This window comes from Cebus imitator, unplaced genomic scaffold, assembly GCF_001604975.1.
Source record: "Cebus imitator isolate Cc_AM_T3 unplaced genomic scaffold, Cebus_imitator-1.0 Scaffold26, whole genome shotgun sequence".
Taxonomy (NCBI): domain Eukaryota; kingdom Metazoa; phylum Chordata; class Mammalia; order Primates; family Cebidae; genus Cebus; species Cebus imitator.
The window spans coordinates 2,136,484-2,161,601 of record NW_016107341.1 but is presented as its reverse complement, the minus strand read 5'-3'; the positions used below and the strand labels follow the sequence as shown (position 1 = coordinate 2,161,601).

General features: G+C 34.3%; 1 protein-coding gene across 1 annotated transcript in view; it reads right to left on the bottom strand.

The window, feature by feature from the left end:
- The window catches only part of SEMA3D (semaphorin 3D), a 206,559-nt gene that overhangs the window by 80,849 nt on the left and 100,592 nt on the right, over positions 1-25,118 (bottom strand). Inside the window, exon 4 of the mRNA XM_037736584.1 lies at positions 6,719-6,789. Coding sequence (XP_037592512.1) covers positions 6,719-6,789 — 71 coding nt within the window. The remainder of the gene's footprint in view (positions 1-6,718; positions 6,790-25,118) is intronic.

The following is a 25,118-nucleotide window of genomic DNA, read 5'->3' as shown; positions in this document are numbered from 1 at the left end:
TTTTGTAGAGAGAGCGTCTTGCTTTGTTACCTAGTCTGGTCGGGAACTCCTGGCCTCAAGTAATCCTCTCTCCTTGGCCTTCCATGAGCCATCGTGGCAGGCCAATAGTAATAGTTTTGAACAAACAATGAAGACTAATATGAGAAGAGAGAAGATAAAAGTAAAGAAATGTATATTATCGCCAAGTAAATTTTAATGATGACCTCATGGCTAGGGTAGGAGGCTTTATTATCCAGCCTTGATTTTGCTCACTCATGCTCACTTTTTGAAAAGACTTTTATTCCTTGGGTTTTCCTGTACAAAGGGATTAGTGCATAGGGGGGAGCTACAACAAAAAGTTGCACACAGGGCAGGGAAGAGTAAAATCATATGGCAGGACTGAGGGAGGACCAACTCACCACCAATTATTTTGTCATTTTTTCAAAAGCTCAGTGTTACTAAACAACCGTAGAATTTAGAAAGTAATTTTGCAAAATTCTGAAAGAAACATTTGAATAAAGAAATATTACTCCCTTTCCAGATTTTAAATTATGGAGTGAAACAGAGTAGAAGCTATGCGTGACACAGCACTGTTTAAAATGGCAAATATGGCCAAGGGTAACATTTTGTACACAGTGGGGATACAATTTTGGTGATTATTTTTTAAAAACATTCTGAATCACACCTAAAGTATTTCATTTCCTTTCACTTTTCTAGGACTACTTTATTAAAATGGTGCTAGTCCTAGAAACCTAATATGCCAATTTCCTGACTTGACAAAACAGACCTAGGATTAATTTATGAAATTCCTCCCTTCTGTCTGATTGGGCTAACAGAGAACAAAACAAAGTATGGCTGAATCTTGAATTATCTGACACAGATTACAAAAACCTCAGTTGCGCTCAAAGTTTTCTGTAGGGAAATTGAGAGAGGATAGTTCTCTAAGTGCCTAGAGGCAATAGAAAGGCATTGGCTGCCTGAGGAAAAGAAACCTGTGAACAGAAATCCTGAAAGATAAGGTCTCTAGCTTTAAATTTTGCCTAAGGCTGACATTTAAGCCAAACAATCCTTGTTGCAAAAAGCTTTACAATGACTTCCCTTTCAATTCATAACTTCATTTTTTTTAAGTCTCAAAGATCCTGTGTTGTTTTATTTTTATGCACAAAGTTTCAAAGATTTGTTTAAACATCATGATCAATAATTAACTTGATTTAATTCACTTAGTGACATGCAAGGCTATCAATGGTAGTGTAATTCTCTGAGGCATGAAGAAAGATAACTTTGAGAAGCAGCCTTTGTAACTTTCCTTGAAAGCTAATTTGTCAGCTATTGCCCACAATGGCAATCATTGCATGTGACCAAAGAATCCAGGGAGTAATATATTTAACTTAGGAAAAGTATTGAATTTCTCCTGCCTTCCTTTATTCCTCCTTCCTACGTAGCTCTCCATAGGTCTACCCTAACCCCACTGGAAAAGAAAGAAAAAGCGAAGAAGGGGAGGAGAAGAGAGAAAGAACCAAAACAAACATCAACTTTTTAATTATCTTAAGTAATATTAGATGTTTCAATATTTTCTCTCTCATATACATCCATACATATATAAATAGCTAAATAAGACAAATAGAAAGCTGAATTCCTACTTAGAGAGAAAATATGTAGTAGTCTATGCGTTAACGCTTAGAATTTTAGTTTCTCCCCAGATACCTGGAAAGATAATAGCAAAATAGAAATACTTATAATTCTCAAGACATATGTAGACTCCAATAAAATCCAATACAGCTTTATATCTATTCTGATAACTGACTTACAATTGTTAATTTTAATTTATTCACATTAATTTAATTTAAATTGTTAATTTATTATGTTAAATATTAGAAGTCTAATCTGGTTTTATTTTTAATGTGTGCTGCAGAATATTGTGATCATCAACATTCTTTGACTTTTCACCTATGCCTCTTGCTGTGCGACATGTTAGGCTTGTCTAGAAGTTCTCAGGCAGGATCCAGGATGCAGAGATACTGGTTTAGGTCTTAAAATCTTAAATCTTAAAATCTTTAAAATATTTTAATGGATTGTTAATACTTCCAAATAAAAATAGAAAAACTCATATATCACATGTATCTCTTAAAAATGGAGATCTAACAGTCAAGATTTCTACAGAGCAATAATCAGTTACAGTATAAGTGCAAAAGAAAACTTTTTTAAAAAAAGATAGAAATCCCTATTTAAATAAAAACTACATCAAATAAGGTAACCAATAAAGACTATGATTTTCATGAGTGGAACACAAGGCAATATACTGTATGTATACCTCATACATATTAATGTTATATATATGTGTACATATACATGTGTGTGTATATGTTTTATAAATCTGTAAATAGCAAGAAAAAGGCAAACATAAAAATTTAAAATAAACAGGCTGCAGGGATATGCTATTTAAAATTTTTATTTTACAACTATATAAGACGTTTAGAGTAATGAAAAAATATTGGGGTAAAACAGCAAAAATATTTTTTTTTCTATTGGCAAAGAATAAATATACATTTTTATTAATTTCTGTGCATTTGTATTAAGCATTAACTGTATGTTGTATCCAATATTAACAATGGTATAATAGGTAAATATACCCTCACTTGATCACATACTGCTGGTTAAAGCATATGAGGCATAAACTTTCTGGAGGGCAATTTGGAAAATTGTTTATAAAAAATTTTATGTCCTTAACTAGTGAAAGTCTACTCAATAGTCAAAGATGTTTACAATATTTTATATGAATGTTTTTCATGTACAGTGTCATTTTCAATAGTAAAACTGAGTATGTACCAAAATTCTAACAGTAGGGAATTGATGAAATAATATATAAATAAATGCAGTTTAGCTATTAAAAGTGGTGTAATAAAAAGGAATTTAATGACATAGGAAAATGCTCATGGCAGTCTGTGAAGTTAAAAAAAAAGTATTTTAGGTGACTATGTACACAATGATTTCACTGTGAAAAACAGTAAATAGATAAGATAGGAGAATAAACATCAGAATGTCACCAGCTATCTCTGGTCAGTGTTCATGTTGGGAGAGGTATTTATAAATGACTTGTTTTTCTTTTTTGCTTGTATATAATTTGCAAACTTTCTATAGTGAACATTCTATGTTATTTTTAGACTTTCTTGAGAGAAAGAAAGGAAGAAGAAAAGAAAGTGAGAGAAAGGAAGGAAGGAAGAATATAATTAAAGTACTGAAGTTCTGGAAGACACTTTAACTCTGTGTATTGTCTGTGTGGACAGGCTCTGCCTCTCTGTGGTTAAGCTTACAAACAGAGCCCAGGCTCTCCTCATCCTGTGGTTTCTTTTGCCTGCAGTAAGCTGTTGAACCCACAATTATGCAGTCAGGACTAAAGACATTCTTCAGTTACTTTCTTTTGTATAACTTTCTTCTAAACAGAAGCAAAATAGTACCTCATATCTTCCTGTGACTTCTACCCTTCATTGGATTAAACTGGGGACTGTGTTCAACAAAGTAAGATAGTTCCCTTTTGTTTCCTCATCTCCTACTGTCCCCACCCCAATCAGCTAACTTTCAATAGGGTAAATAATTCACTGTTTTGCAGTTATACAGTACCTTTGTGTAAAGGGACAGTCTTTCCAAACACTTGTTAATCCTAAACACACTCTTGGGAAGTAGGTAAAAATTACTAGAGAGGAAGGAGGAGAGAGTAATGCCAAACGTAATAAAAGATGTTAATAAAACCACAGAGCTGTCTTTTTCTGTTGGCCAAAATCTATGTAATGCTATTAAAAATCAGGATCTATGTTATGATGAAAGGACAGAGGGAAATAATTTGAAGGATATAGCTTTTGGACCTCATATATATATATATATATGTGTGTGTGTGTGTGTGTGTGTGTGTGTGTGTGTGTGTGTGTGTATATATATATATATATATATATATATATATTATGCTGCTATGTAAGAGCACAGACCTTGGGGCAAGACTTTTGGATTCAATTCCTGGCTTCACTATTTACCAGATGCATGACATTGGGCAAGCCATTTAATGTTTTTGGCTTTAGTTTTCTCATCCAGAAAATATAAAAAAATAATAATAAAAAGTAGCACATAGTGTGTCATAAGGATTAAATGAGATTATAAATGTAAAGCATTAAAAACAGTCCCTTGAACATAGTAACTGCTATAAAAATGTTAGATATTTTCCTTCCTTCCTTCCTTCCTTCCTTCCTTCCTTCCTTCCCTCCCTCCCTCCCTCTCCTTCCTTCCTTCCTTCCTTCCTTCCTTCCTTCCTTCCTTCCCTCCCTCCCTCCCCCTCCTTCCTTCCTTCCTTCCTTCCTTCCTTCCTTCCTTCCTTCCTTCCTTCCTTCCCTCCCTCCCTCTCTCCTTCCTTCCTTCCTTCCTTCCTTCCTTCCTTCCTTCCTTCCTTCCTTCCTTCCTTCCTTCCTTCCTTCTCTCCTTTTTCTTGCTGATTTTATGCAAAGGGCTGGCATGCTGATTGTTCTATTTTCAGGTTTAATTCATATTTTAATAAAATTTTCAAGCAAAAAAATGTTAGCTATTATTAGTAGCTCTAAAATAAAACATTATTTTAAAGGAACAAATTAAAATAAGGTAAAAATTACAAATGATCACTGCATGATTCAACATCAAACTACAGACTGGCAGGAAGCAAAAAGCTCCTCATATCTTTAATTCTGGGTTAGCAGCAAATGGGTTTAAAGGTTAGAGGTGGATACTAGTTCACAATCATGACTGAATTGGAAAAATGTGTTCTACATACAGAATCCTACATGGTCAAGGATACCACCTCAGGAAAGTTTATCACCCTTTGCTTTAGCTTAATAAGAGGGGCAATTAAGTTACTATGTAACTGGATTTAGTGAACATGTTTGACCTTGACTGTTTATCCTTTATCTACTCCATGGGAAAACCAGTTTATTGGAGTAAATTGAAAACATCCTTTTCCTTTTGCCTCCTTATCATATACTAAATACTGGTAAAACACAAATATAAAAATGTTCATGCTGGTTATGCCATGCTTATACTGTCAATTCAATGAAAAATTTGAAAAGCTCTCGTAACGAAAGCATTTCTTTCCCCTGAGTGTTCAGTAAAGTGTTGGTGATTTTGCAGTCCTGGCCACCTGTTTGGTGTTGGAATATTGAACTGGATGAAGATACTAAAGCCACGGGAGGAAAAAGAATACATTAGAGACAAGTTTAACCCGTTTTCTTTCTAGTAACCTAAATGTAAAAACTGTTTCCCATTGCATTTTATGTTAACACTCCCTGACACATTTCTACTAATATAAATATGTCTGAAAGGATGCTATTTAATTCTGTTAATAACTGAATACAAAATTAGGGTAACCACTAGTCTGTTTTTGTTTCATTTCAATTATTTTGCTTTGTAGTTACTATGTAGAAGTTATCATTTGAGAAGTATCTGTATCCTCCATTAGATTGAAAGCTTCATGAGGACAGATATGATATCAGCTTCATATACATATTTAGGATCTCTAAAAATATTTTTGAATAAATGAATAACAAATGAGTGAACTAACCTGTTGTCTGAGATTAATTTGCTTTCCGAGCTTCCCCTCATATCATTAGGCATTATGTGTCATGTTGTTTTATTTCTATCACATTGATACAGGATTTTTTTAACTTAATTGGTCTTTCATATAACAAACACTATTTGTTATCATTAAACATGAAGGCATTGCTGAGCTTAATATCCCTGCGTTATTGTAGTTAGAAGTACAACTAAAGGATTGTGCAAAAGAAGCCTCAAGATGTCCATGTTTCTGCCCCAGGTTACGACCTGTTTTCATCTTGAGTTCCATTTTGAATGTGATTTATTTTGCCAAAAAACGGAGCAATTCTGCCCATTACCATAATGGGTAGAAGTGAGGGCAGAACACAGAGTATCTGGCCTGAATCAGAGCATTCAGATGAGGAGAAGAGCCAATTAGAGCCATGGCACTCATTGCTGGAGATAAATCAGGTAACACAATTAGAGGGAGCAGTTTTTGGACAGTACAAAAATTAGGGCAGACAGGACCATACCAGAGACAAAAATTCACACCTGTCTACGGGTTTTCTCTGATCTTCAAGGCAGCTTAAATTAAAGTTTATATTAGTACCCTCTATCTTTTATGAGTTATTTTATGTAATCAATATTACTAATAGGTAAATTTTAGAGGAAGTGATTACTAGTTCTTATGCCAGAATGTTGTCATTCATTATTAACTAATTCATATTGTTATTTCCATAATGTCACCATGTAATGGAATTCTTATAGATATTTTAAGTTTAATTTTAACTCAAAAGAAATTATATATCAATTCTATGTGATGCTGAAATAACTGATGGTTTTGTGTACACTTACACAACACGTGCATAAATGAAAAATACATATTCCTAGAACTACAATCTTTTTGGATGGTTTATTTTTGAATATTTTAATGTGTTTCTAATCTTTATTGTAACAAAAATAATATTCAGAATTCATACATTAGAAAGTAAAGTGTTTCTAAATCTCTTATATTTTGTAAACAATATCATGGCTTTTGGTAAGGTAGCGATATTTCATTCTATAGTAATATTCATGTAGAATATGTTAGTTTTGTCTGAAAAATAACACACTAATATTATTAATTCAATAATGCCCACTATAAACTATCATATCAGTAGTTTTACAAAGATAATTTTTAAAGTTTCATACTTACATTGGCATCTTTCCCAGCTAATTTACATAATTCCACCCGTTCCTTTGCAGCAGGCCAATAAATCTGCAAAACATTTCAAAGTATGTTACAATCTGAATATGCAAAACACCCTAACACTCTGCAATTCTGATTAGAGAGTGAATGTGTGAAATTGAAGAATGGATATTAAGCATGTTGTTAGAGTCACTGTAAGAAATTTTAGATTTAAATATTTCCCAAAGACACCCTGAAAGTTTCTACAAGTGTCTAGTGCTATCCATTTTTGTTAATCTTCTAGTTTCTATATTAATGTGTGTAACAGTAGATAAATTATGTTCAGAGGTCCATAAGTTCTATCATGATGTCAACAGAATTTCATATGAGCATTTGCCTCAATAAGAGGCTGTATTTACTATGTTTTTCTGTGTTTACTCAGAGTATAGTACATTATAATCATGTGCCATGAAGTGTTAGAAACAACTCTCTGTTAGAGCATAAGTTCTTTCTCCAAGCCAAGGACCAGTGTGAATTTGGTGACAATATTTAACATGCTTGGAGCTCAGATGCATCTGCCACTTTAGCTAAATGTTTTATAAGCATTATCTTATTTAAATTTCACAATGACCCTCTGAGATGGCTGTACTTATTATTCCCATTTTGATGTCAGAAAACTTAGTCACATAACCTTTAAATCACATGTTGAGGACCACAAAACTTAAGGCAGAGCCACAATCTGACTCAAAGTCCATCTGACTCCTGAACTTGGGGCTCTCAACTATTATGTAAGTCCAGGGCTCTAAATGTATTGGTTGGTAGCTTTTAATTATGCTTCACAATCTTGAATTAAAGCCTTTTTTTTTTTTTTCTTTTCAATTCTGTCAGGAAGTTTTTGTAGGAATTCTGTCAAAGTTTTTGCAAAATAAAGTTTAAGCAGTTATGTTACTCTATTAGCTTACAGAAAGAAATGCTCTCTGTTAATCTATAAGCAAGAAGGAACAAGAAAAGCAAGCTCTAAATTACTTATAATATATGCCCCAGGAGTTCTGGACAGACTTTTACTATGTTTCTCACGAATGGTAGCAGAAAACATTTTAATAGGTGAGAAAAAAAGAAAATATCCTGAGGGAATACACCGAAAAAGACTTGTTAAACCTGGAATTAACAAAGGATTTAGAAGTCATTAATGTTTATGTGATATTATCTTTATGATGAAATTTTAGGATTTTATGTCTCTAAATAAAGAAGAGAGAATAGCATTCAACATTCTCATAGTAGACAAATACAATGAAATTATTGAGATTTTAAAATGAAGCAAGCTTGTTTACTTAGAGAACATCTTAACACTCACAGATTACAATCAAGATATGTACATAGGCAGGTTGTAGAGGCAGCAGAAGGCTCAAGTGATGAGCTAACCTTGATGAGGTACACAATGAAGACCAGAAAATGCTATTTATTCAGAAATGGTTTGAATCATTGTAGTGCTACTATCACACAACTTTAAATAGTAGCCAGCAGTCAAATATCAATGAGCTACAGCAACAAAAAGCAGTATGAATGGAAATTAGCAACTCATTATTAGGTCAAAAAAGAATATCTCCCCAAATAGCAATCAGCACAATCTCTATAAAATAAAGTTAAAAGCAACTAAAATAAAATGGTTACATTTCAGGTATATAGGTAGATGGATTTAGAAAAATGGCAAGCCAAAATGGGAGAGGAGGGGAAGGATGACTTACTGGTAAGAAACAGGTTATTTACCCGACTCTAGCATTTGTGCTGGAGGTGCATTTTCAGGTGTTTAATACATAATTAAGAACAAGAGAATAATGTAAGTTAGTAAATAGATATACTAAAATGGGCAATGCATGAACCAATGGCCAATGATTAGTTGTAAACCCAGAATCATGAAGCCATAACTTAATGAATAATCCAGATGGAATGCTGCAGCTGGCAAAGAATAGAAATGTTTCTTCAAATGTTTGTTATTTTTGTTCTGCTTGTTCCTTTGTTATTTTCTAGCAAGATATTGGACTGAGTGCTCTTTTAAAATTGCATCTTGAATTCAGAATCTTTACTTTAGATATGAGCTTATGAGCTCTCAACTATCCTCTCACGTTTTTTTCTGCCTCCACTGGTCCAATTGTATTATTATTTTTAAATTTGGTTAAAAACACATAACATAAAATATGCCACTGTAACAATTTTCAATGTAGAATTTAGTTACATTAAGTATATTTACATTGTTGTGCAACCAATCTCTAGAACTTTCTCATCTTGCAAAAGTCAAATGCCGTACTTGCCGATTCTTTAATATTACAGTAATTTTACAAAGGACCACTTCATGACACTGGACTGAAAATAATACACAGAATATGTATCCATAACCTGTCAATTGATTTAATCTTTTCAATGCACTCAACAAATATTTATTGATGCAGATCTTGTGCCTAGAAATGGTGTTTTTTATTTTAAGAATATTTTTATTCTTTTCCTTTCTTTTTAACTTTTATTTTAAGTTCAGGGGTACAAGTGCAGGTTTGTTATATAGGTAAACATGTCATGGGGCTTTCTTGTAAAGATTATTTTTTCACTCAGGTATTAAGCTTAGTGCACTTTAGTTATTTTTTCTGATTCTCTTCCTCCTCCACCCTCCACCCTCCAAAAGGCCCCACTGTGTGTTGTTCCCCTCTATGTGTTCATGTATTCTCATCAGTTAGCTTTCACTTATAAGGGATGAGAACACATGGACACATAGAAGTCCATGTTATAAGTATTTGGTTTTCTGTTCCTGTGTTAGTTTGTTACAGATAATGGTCTCCAACTTTATTCATGTTTCTGCAAAGGACATGATCTGTTTCTTTTTTTATGTCTGCGTAGTATGGCATACATGCACCACATTTCCTTTTTCCAGTCTATCATTAATGGGCATTTGGGTTGATTTAATGTCTTTGCTATTGTGCTAGATTAATATTTCTTTGAGTCATTTCGGCATGTAAGATCCTGTTCTTCTTGTTTGTTTTAGATGATAATCAGGTTTAATCACATTTAAGGAATACATGTAGGGCAAATGTCTATAGATTTGTTCAGAATTACATATTATACAAATAATAATATAGGAAACAAAGAAAAATATATAACTGTTTCATATTAAGTAAATGAGTTTTAAAAAGCTAAAGATCATCACAGGGTTTTATTTTTTACTTCAAATCATAGTATTGGGTGATTGAGTTGAATTAAATTATGAGATAAATTATGCCTCCAAAAAAAGCGTGAATATATTCATTAGTGCTTCTAAGAGGAGGGATTTGTTTAAAGAATGACAAAATGTGAAAGCAATCTTTATATCATTTTTGAAATCTAAATAAAGGTTTCAAAGTTAGCACCAAGTAGTTATCTTCATTATTTGTTCATTAGACATATAGTTATGAAGGGCCTTCTGTATGTCAGCCAAGATATAAATTGTGGTGCTTGTATCTGAGTCAGGATGGAGTGGGAAGAGAGCACACGGGATGAAACCACTGTGCCCAGGGAGCACTGAGAAGCACTTACTGAAACAATATCTTTAGCAGTCTCTACTTTTGAGCTTCTGTTTTAAATTATTTGCTCTTAATTGTTTCAACTCTAATATAAAAGTTTGGTTTAGTTAGGTAGCTTAACTCTAATTTAGTCTTAGGGACTTGACACTAAAATAGCAATTGCACATGTTTCTCTTTGCAAAGAAATACAAATCTCTAAAAGATGCTTTAATGTTTTTATTGTACACTTTCAGTTGTTGCTTATAAGTCAGATAATTGTAATTTGAGTTGCATCATCCTAGTTGATGAAGTCATACAACTAATTACAAGCTTCAGATAATTAACGTTTTGATTAGCAAGTAAATGTTATATACAAGCACAGGGATTCTGAGAATCACAAAGAAAATTTTACTTCTTAACGTAAAATTAAAACCTTCAAAAATGGGATTTACTGAGATTATATATTGGCTTATTTTGACAAAGTGCTGCCAAGGCTTAGTCATCACAAACAGAATTATGTTAAATTAAAACAAACTATTATATCTGGTTGTCTTCCAGACTCTAAACATTGACTTAGACGGGGAAAAAGTCATTATAGCTGGGCCAATATGGAAAAGATGTCAATTTAATTATGATTTGTGGTGGATTTTTCTTTATTACAAACTACCTAGTCATTAGAACTGTTTTTTTAAATATTCATTTTGATTCATAATTGGTAAAAAATTTAGAGATGGAATTTCCCTTAATTCAATCTAAAAACACAAAAAACAAGACAAAAACTTTGTAAAGATGCATCCTTATTTTTACATAAACATGGCAAAATTTTCAATAGTCTTTTGAAATGTTCTATGTATATATATCACATATATATAATGTTTATATAAGGCAATATATATGTATATAGTGTACCATACACACATATATAATAGCATTCCACTATTTTCATACTTTTTTAGTCTGTGTGTATAGTGTATAAGTATAGGTGCATGTGGGGGGGAAAATAAGAGAGAAAGACAGAGACATACACAGTTATATAGAGGGAAAAATAGAGGTGTTAACTATAGGTGATTGGTACAGAGTAAGATATGTTTCATACATAAGCTGAAGTTTCAGCATATTTTGTTTAAGAACCTAAGAGGTACCTGTGTTCCTTGAATTATTTTAGTAGCCTAGCCAGTACACTTTGAGATTGCCTCTCTATTAGACAAAGGCACACCACATAGTTAAAAACATAATGTCTACATTTTAATAGATAATGTAGATATTATATTTTCAACTACGTCTACATTATCAAGTAAAAGTCAGCCTTCAGGATCAATAGGTAACGTGAACAATTTTAAGACAGTGATTATTAATATTCTCACTGCTTTCTGAATTTATCAGCAACAAAATGCCATAAAAATCATTTTGCACTGTACTGTGTCACACACAGTATCCTGACATATTAAAAGTTGCACAAAAGAGTACGCAATAAAGCACATGTCCCTGTTTCTAAAAGCTGATACAACTGTATTCATCCCTTAGAAAGTCATCCACAGATATTTTTCCTTTACTTATCAAAGAGAGTCATACCAGAAGCAGAGATGCCATAGCCTAATGGCCAGATTTTAATTGTTCTGAAATAGTTCCATAGAACACTTTTTTTTTTTTTTTTTTTTTTTTTTTTTTTGAGAGGGAGTCTTGCTCTGTCACCAGGCTGGAGTACAGCAGCATGAGCTCGGCTCACTGCAACCTCTGCCTCTCAGGTACAAGTGACTCTCCTGCCTCAGCCTCCCGAGTAGCTAGCATGATAGGCATGGGCCAGCATGCCTGGCTAGTTTTTTGTATTTTAGTAGAGACAGGGTTTCACCATGTTGGCCAGGGTGGTCTTGATCTCCTGACCTTGTGATCCGCCCACCTCAGCCTCCCAAAGGGCTGGGATTACAGGCATGAGCCAACACAACTGGCTGAAACACTAATTCTTAACTAACCTTGTGCTGATGCAGCAGATACAGATTTTAAGGATATAATTTTGGTGGGCTGTGGCCTTTGGGATCTTAGACCTTTGATATCAAGGACTGCAGATATGCAGAGAGCTTACTGTTGTACCCACATGCGGGAAGAGCAGACATCAGAAAATCAAATGGAGATCTTTTCTGTGGATCCAGAAGAACCCAAGAATTACTCTCAGCTTACTTATTCAGGGTATAACCACTAATTGAGCAATTTAAACAATACTTGCAAATTGGTTTTGAGTGCTGATTTTTATAGATCTAGCTGATAGCAGAAAACTGGCAAACAGAAGCAAATAAATTTATAAAATTTCTTCACTTGGAAATAGTAGTTTATGGGTCAATACTGTAAAACAAGTATGTCTCATAAGCCAGGCCCCATATTCTACAATTTACTGAGTTGCTCATATTAGTATATTTAGGTTGCCTTCATAGTATTTCACAATTGATCATTTACAAAGGATTAATTTTTTCCAGGCTAACCTTGGAAGGCTCAAATATTATTGTCTAAATATATCTGATATTTTCTTTTAGAGTTCTATAGCTCACTAGTATGAAAAGAGACCATATTATTGAAGTAAAAATTGTCTTCAGTACCCCTGTAAATAGGCTTTATGCATAAAGTTATAGTTTAAACATACTTTTAAAAGATTTAATAATTTTTAATGAAAATATAGCAGAAACTGTGTGAATTTAAAAATACAACCTGTGATCTAGTTATATTGATTGCATTTGCTTATCTCTTTCCAAAATCCAAAACAATTTTTGTCCTTTTAATAATATTTTTTACTTCCTTTGAAAAAGTGGTTAGAAGGGACACATAAAATATTGCAGTGTCCCTAACAATTATTGTTTCACTCATTATTCATAAAATTAATGAACAATTATCTTTTAGTAAGGTGAAAATGTCAAACAATTTATTTTTAATTATTCAGTGTTAGGCAAGTTACAGAAACATTCAAATAATGATAAGACCTTATAACAACATCCAAAGGAAATTCTAGTTATATCTGCTCTTTGTTTCCTCTTTGGAGAAGCAATTTAATTGACTCAAGTTAGCAAGTGCAAGGTCAGTCAAATGCCCCCTTAGCCTAATTCAGAGATGTCAAAACAACTGAATGGGACACATAAAAGGAAGTTGCAACTTGTTCATAAAACTTAATTAAAGGCAAAAATTCAGAACCCTTTAGATAGTGGCCATATCTTTCAAAAAACAGGATACAAGTTTTTGAATGGTTTTAAAAAAAATATATCACTCTGAATGGTGTATGATACAAGGATTTAAACAGCTAAAAGAGCAATGGCTACTCTGGGTTCCCTAGACAGGGAAGGTGTTTTCCTATTGTAAAATCAGAGCAAGACAGCCAAAGGTAAAGCTTGCACAGTGGTTACTGGCCTGGCCTAGATCGAAATTGTTACAGAAGGGAAGTTTAAGTTCTCCATTATATATATATATATATATATATATATATATTTCTTTTTACATAAATGCAGGCCTACAAATTTTCCAAGAAAACATCCTCAGTACAGAAGATGGAGTTCTAGGCAGAGTCTACAGTGCTCTTTTTCATAATCTTTCTTCATGAAGCCTTGGGTAACAACTATCTTTCCTTTCCCTTTTCCTTACTCAGCTCAGGAGCCTCGTTTGCTTTTTAGCCTTCTTCCACCGACTATCTCTGTCTTCTACTACATTTGAGCTTATCACATCCATCTGGCACTTTCTTTTTCACAGTAAGCTTAATTTGAGACCTTTTTCTAGGTGTAAAGATGGATTAAATGCATTGCAATCAGAAGACATGAATCTGAGTCCCTACTGCACCACGGCTTGGCTTGTGACCTTAGGTAGGTGTGAGTTCAGCAGCCCAGCCTTAAAACACAAATTATTATCTCCACCACGTTAATACTCATTTGAACAAAACCTGCAGTGAGTGTTTATTGAGCTTCTTTCTATATGCCAGCTAATGATGCTCTTTCAAATAATACTTCATTATTATCTTCTACGTAGAGTTTGCTCTACCTAAAATACATCTGACCTCTTCTAGATGATCTCTTCTTATAAACATGTGTCAATTTTATTATCATCTCCTCAGAAAGGTCTTTTCTAATAAGCAGTCTGAAGTTGTTTCCCAGGAACACCATTGATTTTTTTTACCATAATACTTAAGAATAAGTGCTATTTTATGTGTTTCCTTTTCTCCATTAACTATTCCCAAATTGAAGACATTATGAGCACACACGTTTGACCTTTTTTATTCTCCACTATACTCTCAGCAACTAGAAGATTATCGGGAATATAGTAGAACCTCAATAAATATGCACTCCAAGGCTGGGTGCCGTGGCTCACGCCTGTAATCCAGGTACTTTGGGATTACAAGTGCGGTGGGCAGATTGCATGAGCTCAGAAGTTTGAGACCAGACTGGGCAACGTGGCAACACCCTGCCTCTATTAAAAATACACACACACAAAATTGTTAGCTGGGCATGGTGACAAGCACCTGCAGTCCCAGCTATTCAGGAGGCTGAGGCGAGAGGATTGTTTGAGCCCAAGAAGTCAAGGCTGGAGTAAGCCAACATCACATCACCACAGTCCAGCCTGGGTAGCAGGAGTGCAACCCCATCTCATAAAACAAACAAGAAAAAAAAAACAAACAAAAACACCTACCAATATGTACTGCACGAAAGAGAGAGAAATCGTAATATACCATACAAATTAATATAAATTCTAATAAATCCAAAAATGGTTTGGTAATTTAGAACTTGTGGTCCAATTACTCTTGTGGATGGACTTCAAACTTTTGTAAGGAATACCATTCATCACCTCGAATCCATGACTCACTGAAGTTTAGTAAGCACTGATGTCCCGTGTCAAGGAACATTGCTACTTATTCCTACCACCTTTAGCAGCTGGCACAGAATCTTTACATAGTGAACGCTCAGTAATTATTCACTGAAAAGTGATCTACAGAGTTTCCCATAGAACTGGACACAGAGAAGGAGTTCTTGTCAGAGTTCTGGCGGAGTCTGAGCGGTCTGACAATAGCTCAACAGTCCATTACAGTGACCAGATGGGACCTGCACATCAGCACCCAGGCTAGGGAGCCAGCACATGCATGAACGAGTTGATTGTTTTACCTCTGTGATTACTAGACAGCATGTGCTTGGCAGGCAGTGGGAAAGATTAATCACATGAAACTAAGCAGGGTGCCTTATACTAAAAGTTATTTTATTAGGATGTCCACATGGTTTCCAAGTATTTATATTTTCTTAATTTCAAGTATTCAATAAGAATTAAGAGGCTGACACTTTTATCAATCACTTGATTTTAAGTGAGAAGGTTATTTATTCTATTTTTTTCCCACTATATAATAGACATGCAGGCTGAAGCACTAGACAGAAATGTCTTATTCAGCCATAGAGTAAGTTAATAGAACTGGAATCAGAAGGTCATTCTGATTTACAAAAGTAGTTCTGCTTAAACTCAATATCACACAAGCAAATGTAGACTCCTCATGTATGAAAACTCTCGTTTTAGACTTCCTTAGAGAAAGGGAAATAACAAAGGTCTTTTTATGTTGGGCAAAGAGGGTGTTTAAATATTCTACTGAAAATTATTATATGAACACTTATAAACTCATTTAGATTAGTTGTTTTCATGATATAAATGCTCAAAAATAAGGGCATAGTATTGTGGATTTCAAGTAATCTGAGTATTTTTTATAATTACAAGCACAATTTTCATGTTAAATATGAAAAAAATTAAAAAATACATTACCATTACAATGTAGAAGAAAAAAAAGATTCTCATATATATAAATCTAGAATTATTTTACATTATGACTTAAACCTCAATCCTAAGGTGTCCCAGTTCTAGTTTAACAATTTATCTTTAAGTTTTATTCAATATTCTCTTTTAAATAGTTCTGGTTACTTTTTGGTTCAATAACTCAAAGAGTAAAGTTTTTAAATAAATGTGGAGACCTAAATTTTATTTTTGCAAGGTGAAATAAAATCATCTTAAATTAGTCAATAAAAATATGGAGTTACCTTAGGTAGGCTATGAAACTTATATATCGTTTTGATACATCATTTTTTTTCATTTGTTAAACCCATGAGAAAAGTCCCTTTTTATCCACCAATATACTTAGAATATTTTTTACATTAAACAGTTCTGTTAAAATATAAAATATTTTACATAAAATGCAAATGTAAATTGGTTTAGACAGTAAACGTTCAAGTACTATACTGATTTTGCCTTTAAAACTTTAAGTGGAAGTTTAGCTAATAGGTTTATGTTGGGGTTCATTTAATGATGATCACTTTTTATTCCTAATACAATAATTGTTGGGACATTTTATATAAAAATCCAATACCCATATATACCAGTTGCAAGAGAAAAAATTTATTTAAATTAATTGTATAAAATGATTATTATTTCAAAATGAAAATAAACTGAAGATAAATTTTGATAATTGTTTAAAAATGGGTCAACATATGTTCTGTACTTTCTTTTATCTGGATTCTCTGTTAAAGCTTAACTTTGCTGGAACTCATTAGAAATATGATTAAAAAGCATGGGAAACAATGTGTAAAACAGAAATTGTTTTAATTGATGCTATTTACAACCAAAAGGTAAATAATATGAATAAGAATATTAATACTCTTCATTTGTTGACCCCTATGATTGTAATGTGAATACCTCAAGAATGACAGGCAGTGAGATACCTACAATGTTTACAGGTAAAGCAATGTTAATCTGAGATCCTATTTTACAAATATGACAATATAGCACGAAAAATGAGGTGCTAGCTCAAGATGCAAACATTTTCAATGGTGACCAAGAATCATTTAGACAACTGTAGGCATCTCCAAGCTATAAAGCAGTTGGAAACTGGAGACTACAAAGTTTTTCCTTCCCCTTTGGGAAAGACATTTCTTCTGAGACACTTCAACCATAAGTCCTACAACCCCCAGAAGTGAAAAGTAGTTGCAAGGGAAGGGACTTTGAAGGAACTTCATGAAGCATTTACTGTTGAATATGCTTTTCATGTGACACTGTAGACTAGTATCTAAAGGATGAGAGATTGACAAACTGCAATAAAAACAGAAGACAGGCTTGATAGCGACATTGGTATCAGCCCACACTTTGAGTGTGTCCAGAGACAAAGCACATAATGGTTTTCCATGGAACAGATATAAACCATAATTAAAACACAAAAAAATGTCAGGCGGATGTCATGAGGTCACTTTATGCCCTGTTCAAGAGGGTTGAGTGAAAAGATTTCAGAAGCTAACACCTGGCAGTACTGCAATCTGTCTCAGGATAAAGTATGAGAACATACCAGTCAGAAAAGAAATGCACTCACCCAGTGAACTGCAAGAGAAAGAACTCCAGAAACAGGAAATTACAAATACTCATAAACGTGCCTATAGAAGAAAAGTAAACTCTATATGTCTGACAAGGCCAGAAAGTTGAGAAGTGACATTCCTCTGACAATGTCAGTGGAGAAGACATTTCTCCAATCCCCTCTCTTTCTTCTTTCTTCTGATTCAACTCTGGGGGGTGTCATACACTGTGTCTAAAAGGTCTAGGGAGGGGAAGGAGCACTAGGTAGGGGTCACAGAGAAGAAACCTATGAGCATGCCTTTGCTGTAGGACTCTCCCTGACGCTGCAGCCCCATGCGGGGACAGGCAGATGGAGCAGCAGTTCAATTGTAAATGAGGTTGGAAGTTTTATTACATTAGATTAGACCTTTGAATTTCTAGGTAGTAGCTGTTGGTACTAACTAAAAGTGACCTTGAAAGTAATGGGGCCTGCTGGAGTTATCAAACAGGCCCAAGGGAAGAACTGGCTCTACAGGATAGATTGAAAGGGATTGTAGAAGGTAAAATAAAGTTGTACTATTACACTTCATGAATTGGCATTCCAATTACTGTTGGATTTGTGTATAAAGTAAATAATAATTGCGGTCTCAGAGTTAGCTTCTTTCTTTCTTTTGAGACAGAATCTCACTCTGTTACCCAGGCTGAAGTACAGCAGCATGATCTTGGCTCACTGCAACCTCCACCTCCCAAGTTCAAGTGATTCTCCTGCATCAGATCCCTGAGTAGCTGGAATTATAGGTGTCCACCATCAAGCCTGGCTAATTTTTTTTTTTTTTTTTTTGAGAGGGAGTCATTCTGTCACTCAGGCTTGAGTGCATTAACTCAGCTCATGGCAACCTCTGCCTCCTGGGTTCAAGTGATTCTCCTGCCTCAGCCTCTCAAGTAGCTGGGATTACAGGCATCTGACACCACACCCAGCTAATTTTTGTATTTTTAGTAGAGATGGTGTTTCACTAGATAGGCCAGGCTGGTCTTGAACTCCTGACCTTGTGATCCGCCTGCCACGGCCTCCCAGAGTGCTGGGATTACAGGCGTGAGCCACCGTGCCCCGCCTAATTTTTGCATTTTTAATATTGATGGGGTTTCACCATGTTGGTCAGGCTGACCTGAGGTGATCCACCTGCCTTGGCCTCCCAAAGAGCTGGGATTACATGTGTGAGCCACTATGCCCGGCCAGAGTAAGCTTATTCCTTATTAGTCTACTTGCCTGTCCCTACAGTCCAAAGGAATAAAGGAGAAGGAAGGAAGGAAGGAAGGAAAGAAGGAAGGAAGGAAGGAAGGAAGGAAGGGAGGGAGGGAGGGAGGGAAGAAGGAGGGAGGGAGGGAGGGAGGAAGAAAGGAAGGAGGGAGGGAGAAGGACAAAGAGAGAGAGAAAGAAAGAGAGAGAAAGAGGGAGAAAAAAAGAAAGGGAGGAAGAAAGAGAGAGAGAGAGGAAGAGAAAGAGAGAGAGAGGAAAGAAAGAAGAAAGACAAAAAGAAAGCCAACAAACGAATGCTTCAATAATATAGATACAAAAGAAGTGCTCAGCTTGGTAAGTCATAGGTCATTCTCTTCGTGACCCTTTGCTTGCATCCTGGTTTAGAGACTCATTCCATCCCTGCAGGTTTGAACTGCTTCCAAAATAAGTAATATTTTCATATGGAAGGATCCCAACAATTCATTAACTCAGAAGTCCAACTAAGTAACATAACCAAACAAAGAGTATTGGGTATTTTTTTACCATCAACTATGACTCCATTAAAAAAAAAAAAAAAAAACAGTGAGAGAGAGGGAGGGGGAGACTTTCAGCTTGTATACATTATTCCTGAAGTTTACATAGAGAGGGCTCTGGATTTTATATGAATTATTTCTAGAACTACTTCAGGCTCGCTGAAGTAGGGAATGCTGACTTGTAGTCAAACTGACAGATATCATAGTTTCAAATCATTTGTTTAGAAACCACAGGTCCTTAAACCATATTGTACAAATGTCAGCCACATTCATTATTTTGATGTCTACACTGAACAGGCTTCTAATGCATCACTTATAAATAAATGATAAATAGACATAAATGTCTATTCACAGTTGGCCACTTTCTGAAGGACTATTAAAGTTCTTTTTTTATATATTTCCTCTGACTCAAGAGATGGACTAGGGTGCTAAGGGCTACAGCAGGAAAATTCAGCTCCCTTAATTTAAACTATGAGAAATCTACATATAATCCCTCTTGGACTTTTGGCTAAGATCAAGTGAGAAATCTACATACAGAATAGCAAATAGACTTTTTTCTGCTCCATTTCTCAAATATATTTTTCCCAATTTGAACTAAACATCAAGAAAACAACAAACCCCAAGTTCCAAATTTCAATGCAAACATTTTAAATTAACCAGTTAACATTAATCCAAATTTTACTCATCCATCTTGTACTAGTTCAAAACCATGAACAAAATGTAATTGTTTTCCTCTCTGTCGATTCCTACCATATGTGATCTGTCTCATTATTTTGTACATTTAAAGATTTTCCAACTGGTCTTGTAACTGTATTATGCTTTGTCTCCCTAACTAGGATTTGAGCAATGTCAAGATCTGAGTTTTATATTCTATTCCAATATTCTTAGTGCCAATAATAGATACTCAATGGATTTTTCTGAACCAAATGAAAAAGAAAAGCTGGCTCAAGTAGAAGGGCAAAAGAAAAAATATTCAAAGTATAGTCACTTATAAAATATTCCAAGTTTTACTTCTATAACATGTATCAGTTGTTTCAGCTGCAGAGACTGACAAAACCAATCCGTAAACATGGCATTATTTTATGTATAATTACACTAAGATATATATTAAATGATGCTTAAATCATATTTAGCTATTTGATTTTTTAAAAAATATGTTCTCTGTACATCTTTAGTGATTAATACTAAATGCTATGATAACAGAATAACATATTATGCAAGTCTTTGATCTAAGTTATAATCCACTATTTCTCATCAATGTCATCCCCCCAAACGGTCAAAATATTAAAGGGAGAAAACTTGAACGATATCACCATAATTAAAGAGCTTTGCAGCAGACTAGATTTCATGAAGTTTATGTTAAGAATCAGAGAAAACTTTCGCAGAGGCAAATAAAGTCCTTTATAAGCAAGATAATTATTTGTAAGGATTAGCAGATTTTTCAATTTTTACTATGCAAGATGAATAAAATACATCGTTTCAAGGATTTTTACTGTTAATAAATACTTTCCAGTGATATCTCCTGAAAGAAAACACATTCTTCCAGATAATTTTCTTATAGAACTAGCTAATCTTTATAATTCTTTCGAAATAGGCAATATATACTCTTCTTTTTGTTTGGCTGAGTAAATTTTTAAGTTTCTTTTGGGTTACCTGTGTTAAATTAAAAAAGAAAAAGAAATCACTCCTCTAAGTCAATAACTTTTCAAAGAAAGTTTTTTTCCTGCTCCTTCTCTGTAAGTGTAGTAATCAAAACGTTTGGTTCCAGAATATTCCTTCTACTTAAGATGTTAGATATAAGCAACTTATAGTTACCCTCCTTCCCTTGCAAGTTTGAGAGTTGAAATTAATGTATTTCTGGCCAATGGGATGAAAGAGAGGGTTTCGCAAAAGTTTTTCTTGCTCCTAAAAAGAGAGATATAAGTGATGATCTATTTTTCCACTTATATTTCTTTGTCAGGATGTGACCCATGAAAACTGTGGCAGCCATCTTGCTACCAACCTAAAGATAATGCCAACCTCAAGAATGGCAGACAGAGAAGAACTGCGTCCTTGATAACATGATTAGGCACATGATATTTTCATTTTTGTAGTCATATATGTTCAGAGTTAATGAACATATATAACATACTTTTTAAAATCAAATTTAGGTGTCTTTTATTCTACTAGCTATCTATTCTATGCTAGTTGATAAAAGTAATACAGCGGTTTCTTAAAAAAAGGAAAAAAAATCATAAATTAAAAAAAAATAAACACACTACTTAGTATCTTTTATATATACGACACTGCAGTGTGCTAAAAGAGAATTAGAAGTCCATGAAAAATTATCCCCTTATTGAAGGAATGTATAATTTGGATGAAGACATACTGATACAAATGAATACTGATAACACTATCAGCTAGGACATCTGAGATTGGTATAAATATATAAAATGCTCTACTAAACATGAAGAGCACTTAAACTTCCCAAGGGTGAGGTGAAGGCTTCGAGAGCAAAAGGAGACAAGAGTATAATTCAATAAATTCTTTCAAGAATAAAGAGGAGTGAAATGAGCAAGAAAGTGAAATCCAGGAAGTTTTAGGCACAGAACTTGATAGTAAATTCTTTATTTTTAAAAGAATTAGCAGTATGCTTTGAGTAAAGGAGAAAGAGAGGGGTTGGGGGTGAGAAGCAGAAAACAGTGCATGTGAGAGAACAATGAAGAATAGTTAACAGTGAGACTGGAAACAGGGTGGAAATGGGCTAGGAAGAGCCTTAGAAGTCAATGCTAAGAAGCCTGGCATTCATTCAAGTTCATAGGAAAAATTGCCAGAGTTGTACAAGTGAGTGAGACACATTCAGACTTTTAATTTTGTGACGATAACTTTCATGGTTGTGGTGAACAGATTAGATAGGAGAAAAGGATAAATGGAGTTAAAATGGTATTATCACTCACACTGGAAAAATATATTGAAATGTTTGCCGCATTATCAGCTTGGCCTGTCAGCTGCGGCTTTTGCTGGGACTGTGTCACAGCTCAGTTCTCCCTTTGCCTAACACTGCTTCCTAGTTTTCCTCCCACTGGGCTGATTCCAAGAGCGCTCTCTTACAAGCTAATATTCATCTCAGAGTTGGCTTCTGGGGAAACTCAACCTACAACAAAAGTGTTAGAAGTGGTAAGTACAATTCTAGATCCATATCCTTCTCTCGCAATGTGATGACTTCTGGGTGGTTCTGATTGGTCCATTTTGATCTAGTGTTGGGGAAAGAGACTGTCAAATAAACGCGCATCATCCTTCCAGAGCCTGTCCCAGAGAAGGAGTCCACGAGGCATTCCCTAGTTGAAGAGAGGCCTTAGGAACCAACTTTGGAATCATTAAACTTTGGAAAAGTTAAGTTGTGAAGTGTCACATCCTTGCAATGTGTGCTTATACCTCCTTTTAAGTCTAAGTCCCTGTAGAAATAATCCTTGCCGGGCCTGGTGGCTCACGCCTTTGGGAGCACTTCGGAAGCACTTTGGGAGGCCGAGGCGGGTGGATCACAAGGCCAGGAGGTCTAGACATTCCTGGCTAACACAGTGAAACCCTGTCCCTACTCAAAATACAAAAAATTAGCCAGGCGTGGTGGCACACGCCTGTAGTCTCAGCTACTCAAAAGTCTGAGGCAGGAGAATTGCTTGAACCTGGGAGGCAGAAGTTGCAGTGAGCAGAAATGCACCACTGCACTCCAGCCTGGGCCACAGAGCCAGACTCCATCAAAAACAAACAAACAAACAAACAAATAGTTCTTCCCAAAAATTTTTTCACAAAAGACAAAAAAAAATTCATAATCTCATCCATATTCTTTAAATGCCAGAGAATTTGAAAAACAAAGAAACAAAAAATAACTCAATCTACTTAATTTTTATTTTCTAGATAGTGGAAATGTTCCCAAACAATCCAGATAATCTTGACTTTCTTTCTCAGCAATTATTTATTTGTCAAATATTTACTAATTATATACCTGCACTATTCACTCTAATAGACTCAAAATCTAGTCTGAAAAAGATTAAAAATCGTAAAAAGGTATTATGAAATAATTATTACAAAATTCATTTTGTGAATGATTTTGCTATAATTTCTTGTGATTCTACACTGAAAGCCCATGGCAAATATAAACGATAATGGCCTTTTTATCAATAGACACAGCCTTGTTTGTAGAAAGCCTCCAAGTACACATGTATTGTAAATTTTACTAACTTCAATGGACTATTTTCTACAGATTTTTTTTTTTTTTAATTCCAAGGGGAGAAAAGTCCCAACCAGTTACTGATAATTCAATTATGTGCTGTAGATTGCTTTAACTCTGAAGAGTACAAAGGATACCCTTCAGCCCCTCCGAGTCCCAACATATGTGGTTTCCTCTACAGAAGAGGTTGGATCTTTGCCAAGGGGCGCTGAGCCAATGCAAACCAAGTGGGTCTAAACACTGCTACAATACTACATTTTGACACTTATTTGCTACTGTCGAGTATCTTTAGCACTGGAGTGATTTATATAAATTGGAATGGTAGATACCTATATAACATAAATTATTACCTTTGCATACATAATCCCCTCATGAATTATACATTTTATAGAGATATAAAGAAATATCAGTCATGTAGATAATATCTAATTTTACAATGTATTCAAATAACTATTTTAATAATATAAGATAAATTTATATTTCATAAAAATTTACTTTTTAAAATAATTAGCACATTTCATGCATGGAACATAGCCAAAGAAAGATTTGCTTAAAATAGTCACAGCAGGAAGTTATGCTATAAGAATTTATTTTAAGCAATGATCTAATACACTCAGTTCAGATAAAGGGACTTTTTCTTCCAATCCCTGAAGGCAGAGAACAGAACAAGAACAAATTCCCTTAAAAGTATGAATTGCTTTTTACTAGTATACTAAAACTGAGACATATTAGGAAAAAATGCCTTTTAAGCTATGTAGCATCTCTTAAAATTGCAAAGTTAACTAAGATTTTTTTTCCTTGGCCACTTTCATAGAACACGTTATCCCCTGCTAAGATATTAACTCAAAATTAAGATTTTACCTGATGCCATCGATTGGCTCTTACTAGGAGTATGAGTACTTTTAAAAGGAATTCCTGAAGAAAAAATACAGTCTTAAGAAAAAAATGGAATAGAGCTATAATGTTAGAATGGAGGACAAACGTTCAAATTCTAGTATATAATCAACTGCTTATTTTATCTTACTCTAAACAACATCCAGGCTACGAGATAACAAACTTTTTTAAAGATAGTTATGAGTTTCTTACTGTGTTCGGATTAACAGAAGTCAAAAACAATTGCTAGCAGTATTTTAACCCTCACTTTTTCTTCTAAAAACACAGGTTACATGAAATGTATACATACACGTTTGCAGAAATTATTTCTTTATTAAGTTTGAGCATTTATAAGAAATAACTCCTTTTCCTGTGGTAGGCCTTAAAAATGTGTGAAAAAATGACTTAAAAGTTAGTTGATTTAAACCCAAATACCATTGTTCTATTTCATGAATTAAGTAATGTTAACACATATGAAGATAAATGTTTGCAGACTAAAGCCCTGAGAACAGATAATTCTATAATCATGGAGCAACCGACATTTGGCTTATAAATCTCACAATTAGAGGGTTAAAGTGGTCATTGTAGATAAATACTGTATGTAGCTTCAAAGTCCAAGGTTCCAGGATGGCCTATAAACAATTCTTTTTGAACAAGAAGAACTCAATATTAGCAAATATTGGCTTTAACCCTTGCAATTGCTCCTAGTCTTTTTTTTCTCAATACTTCTGAAAAAGAT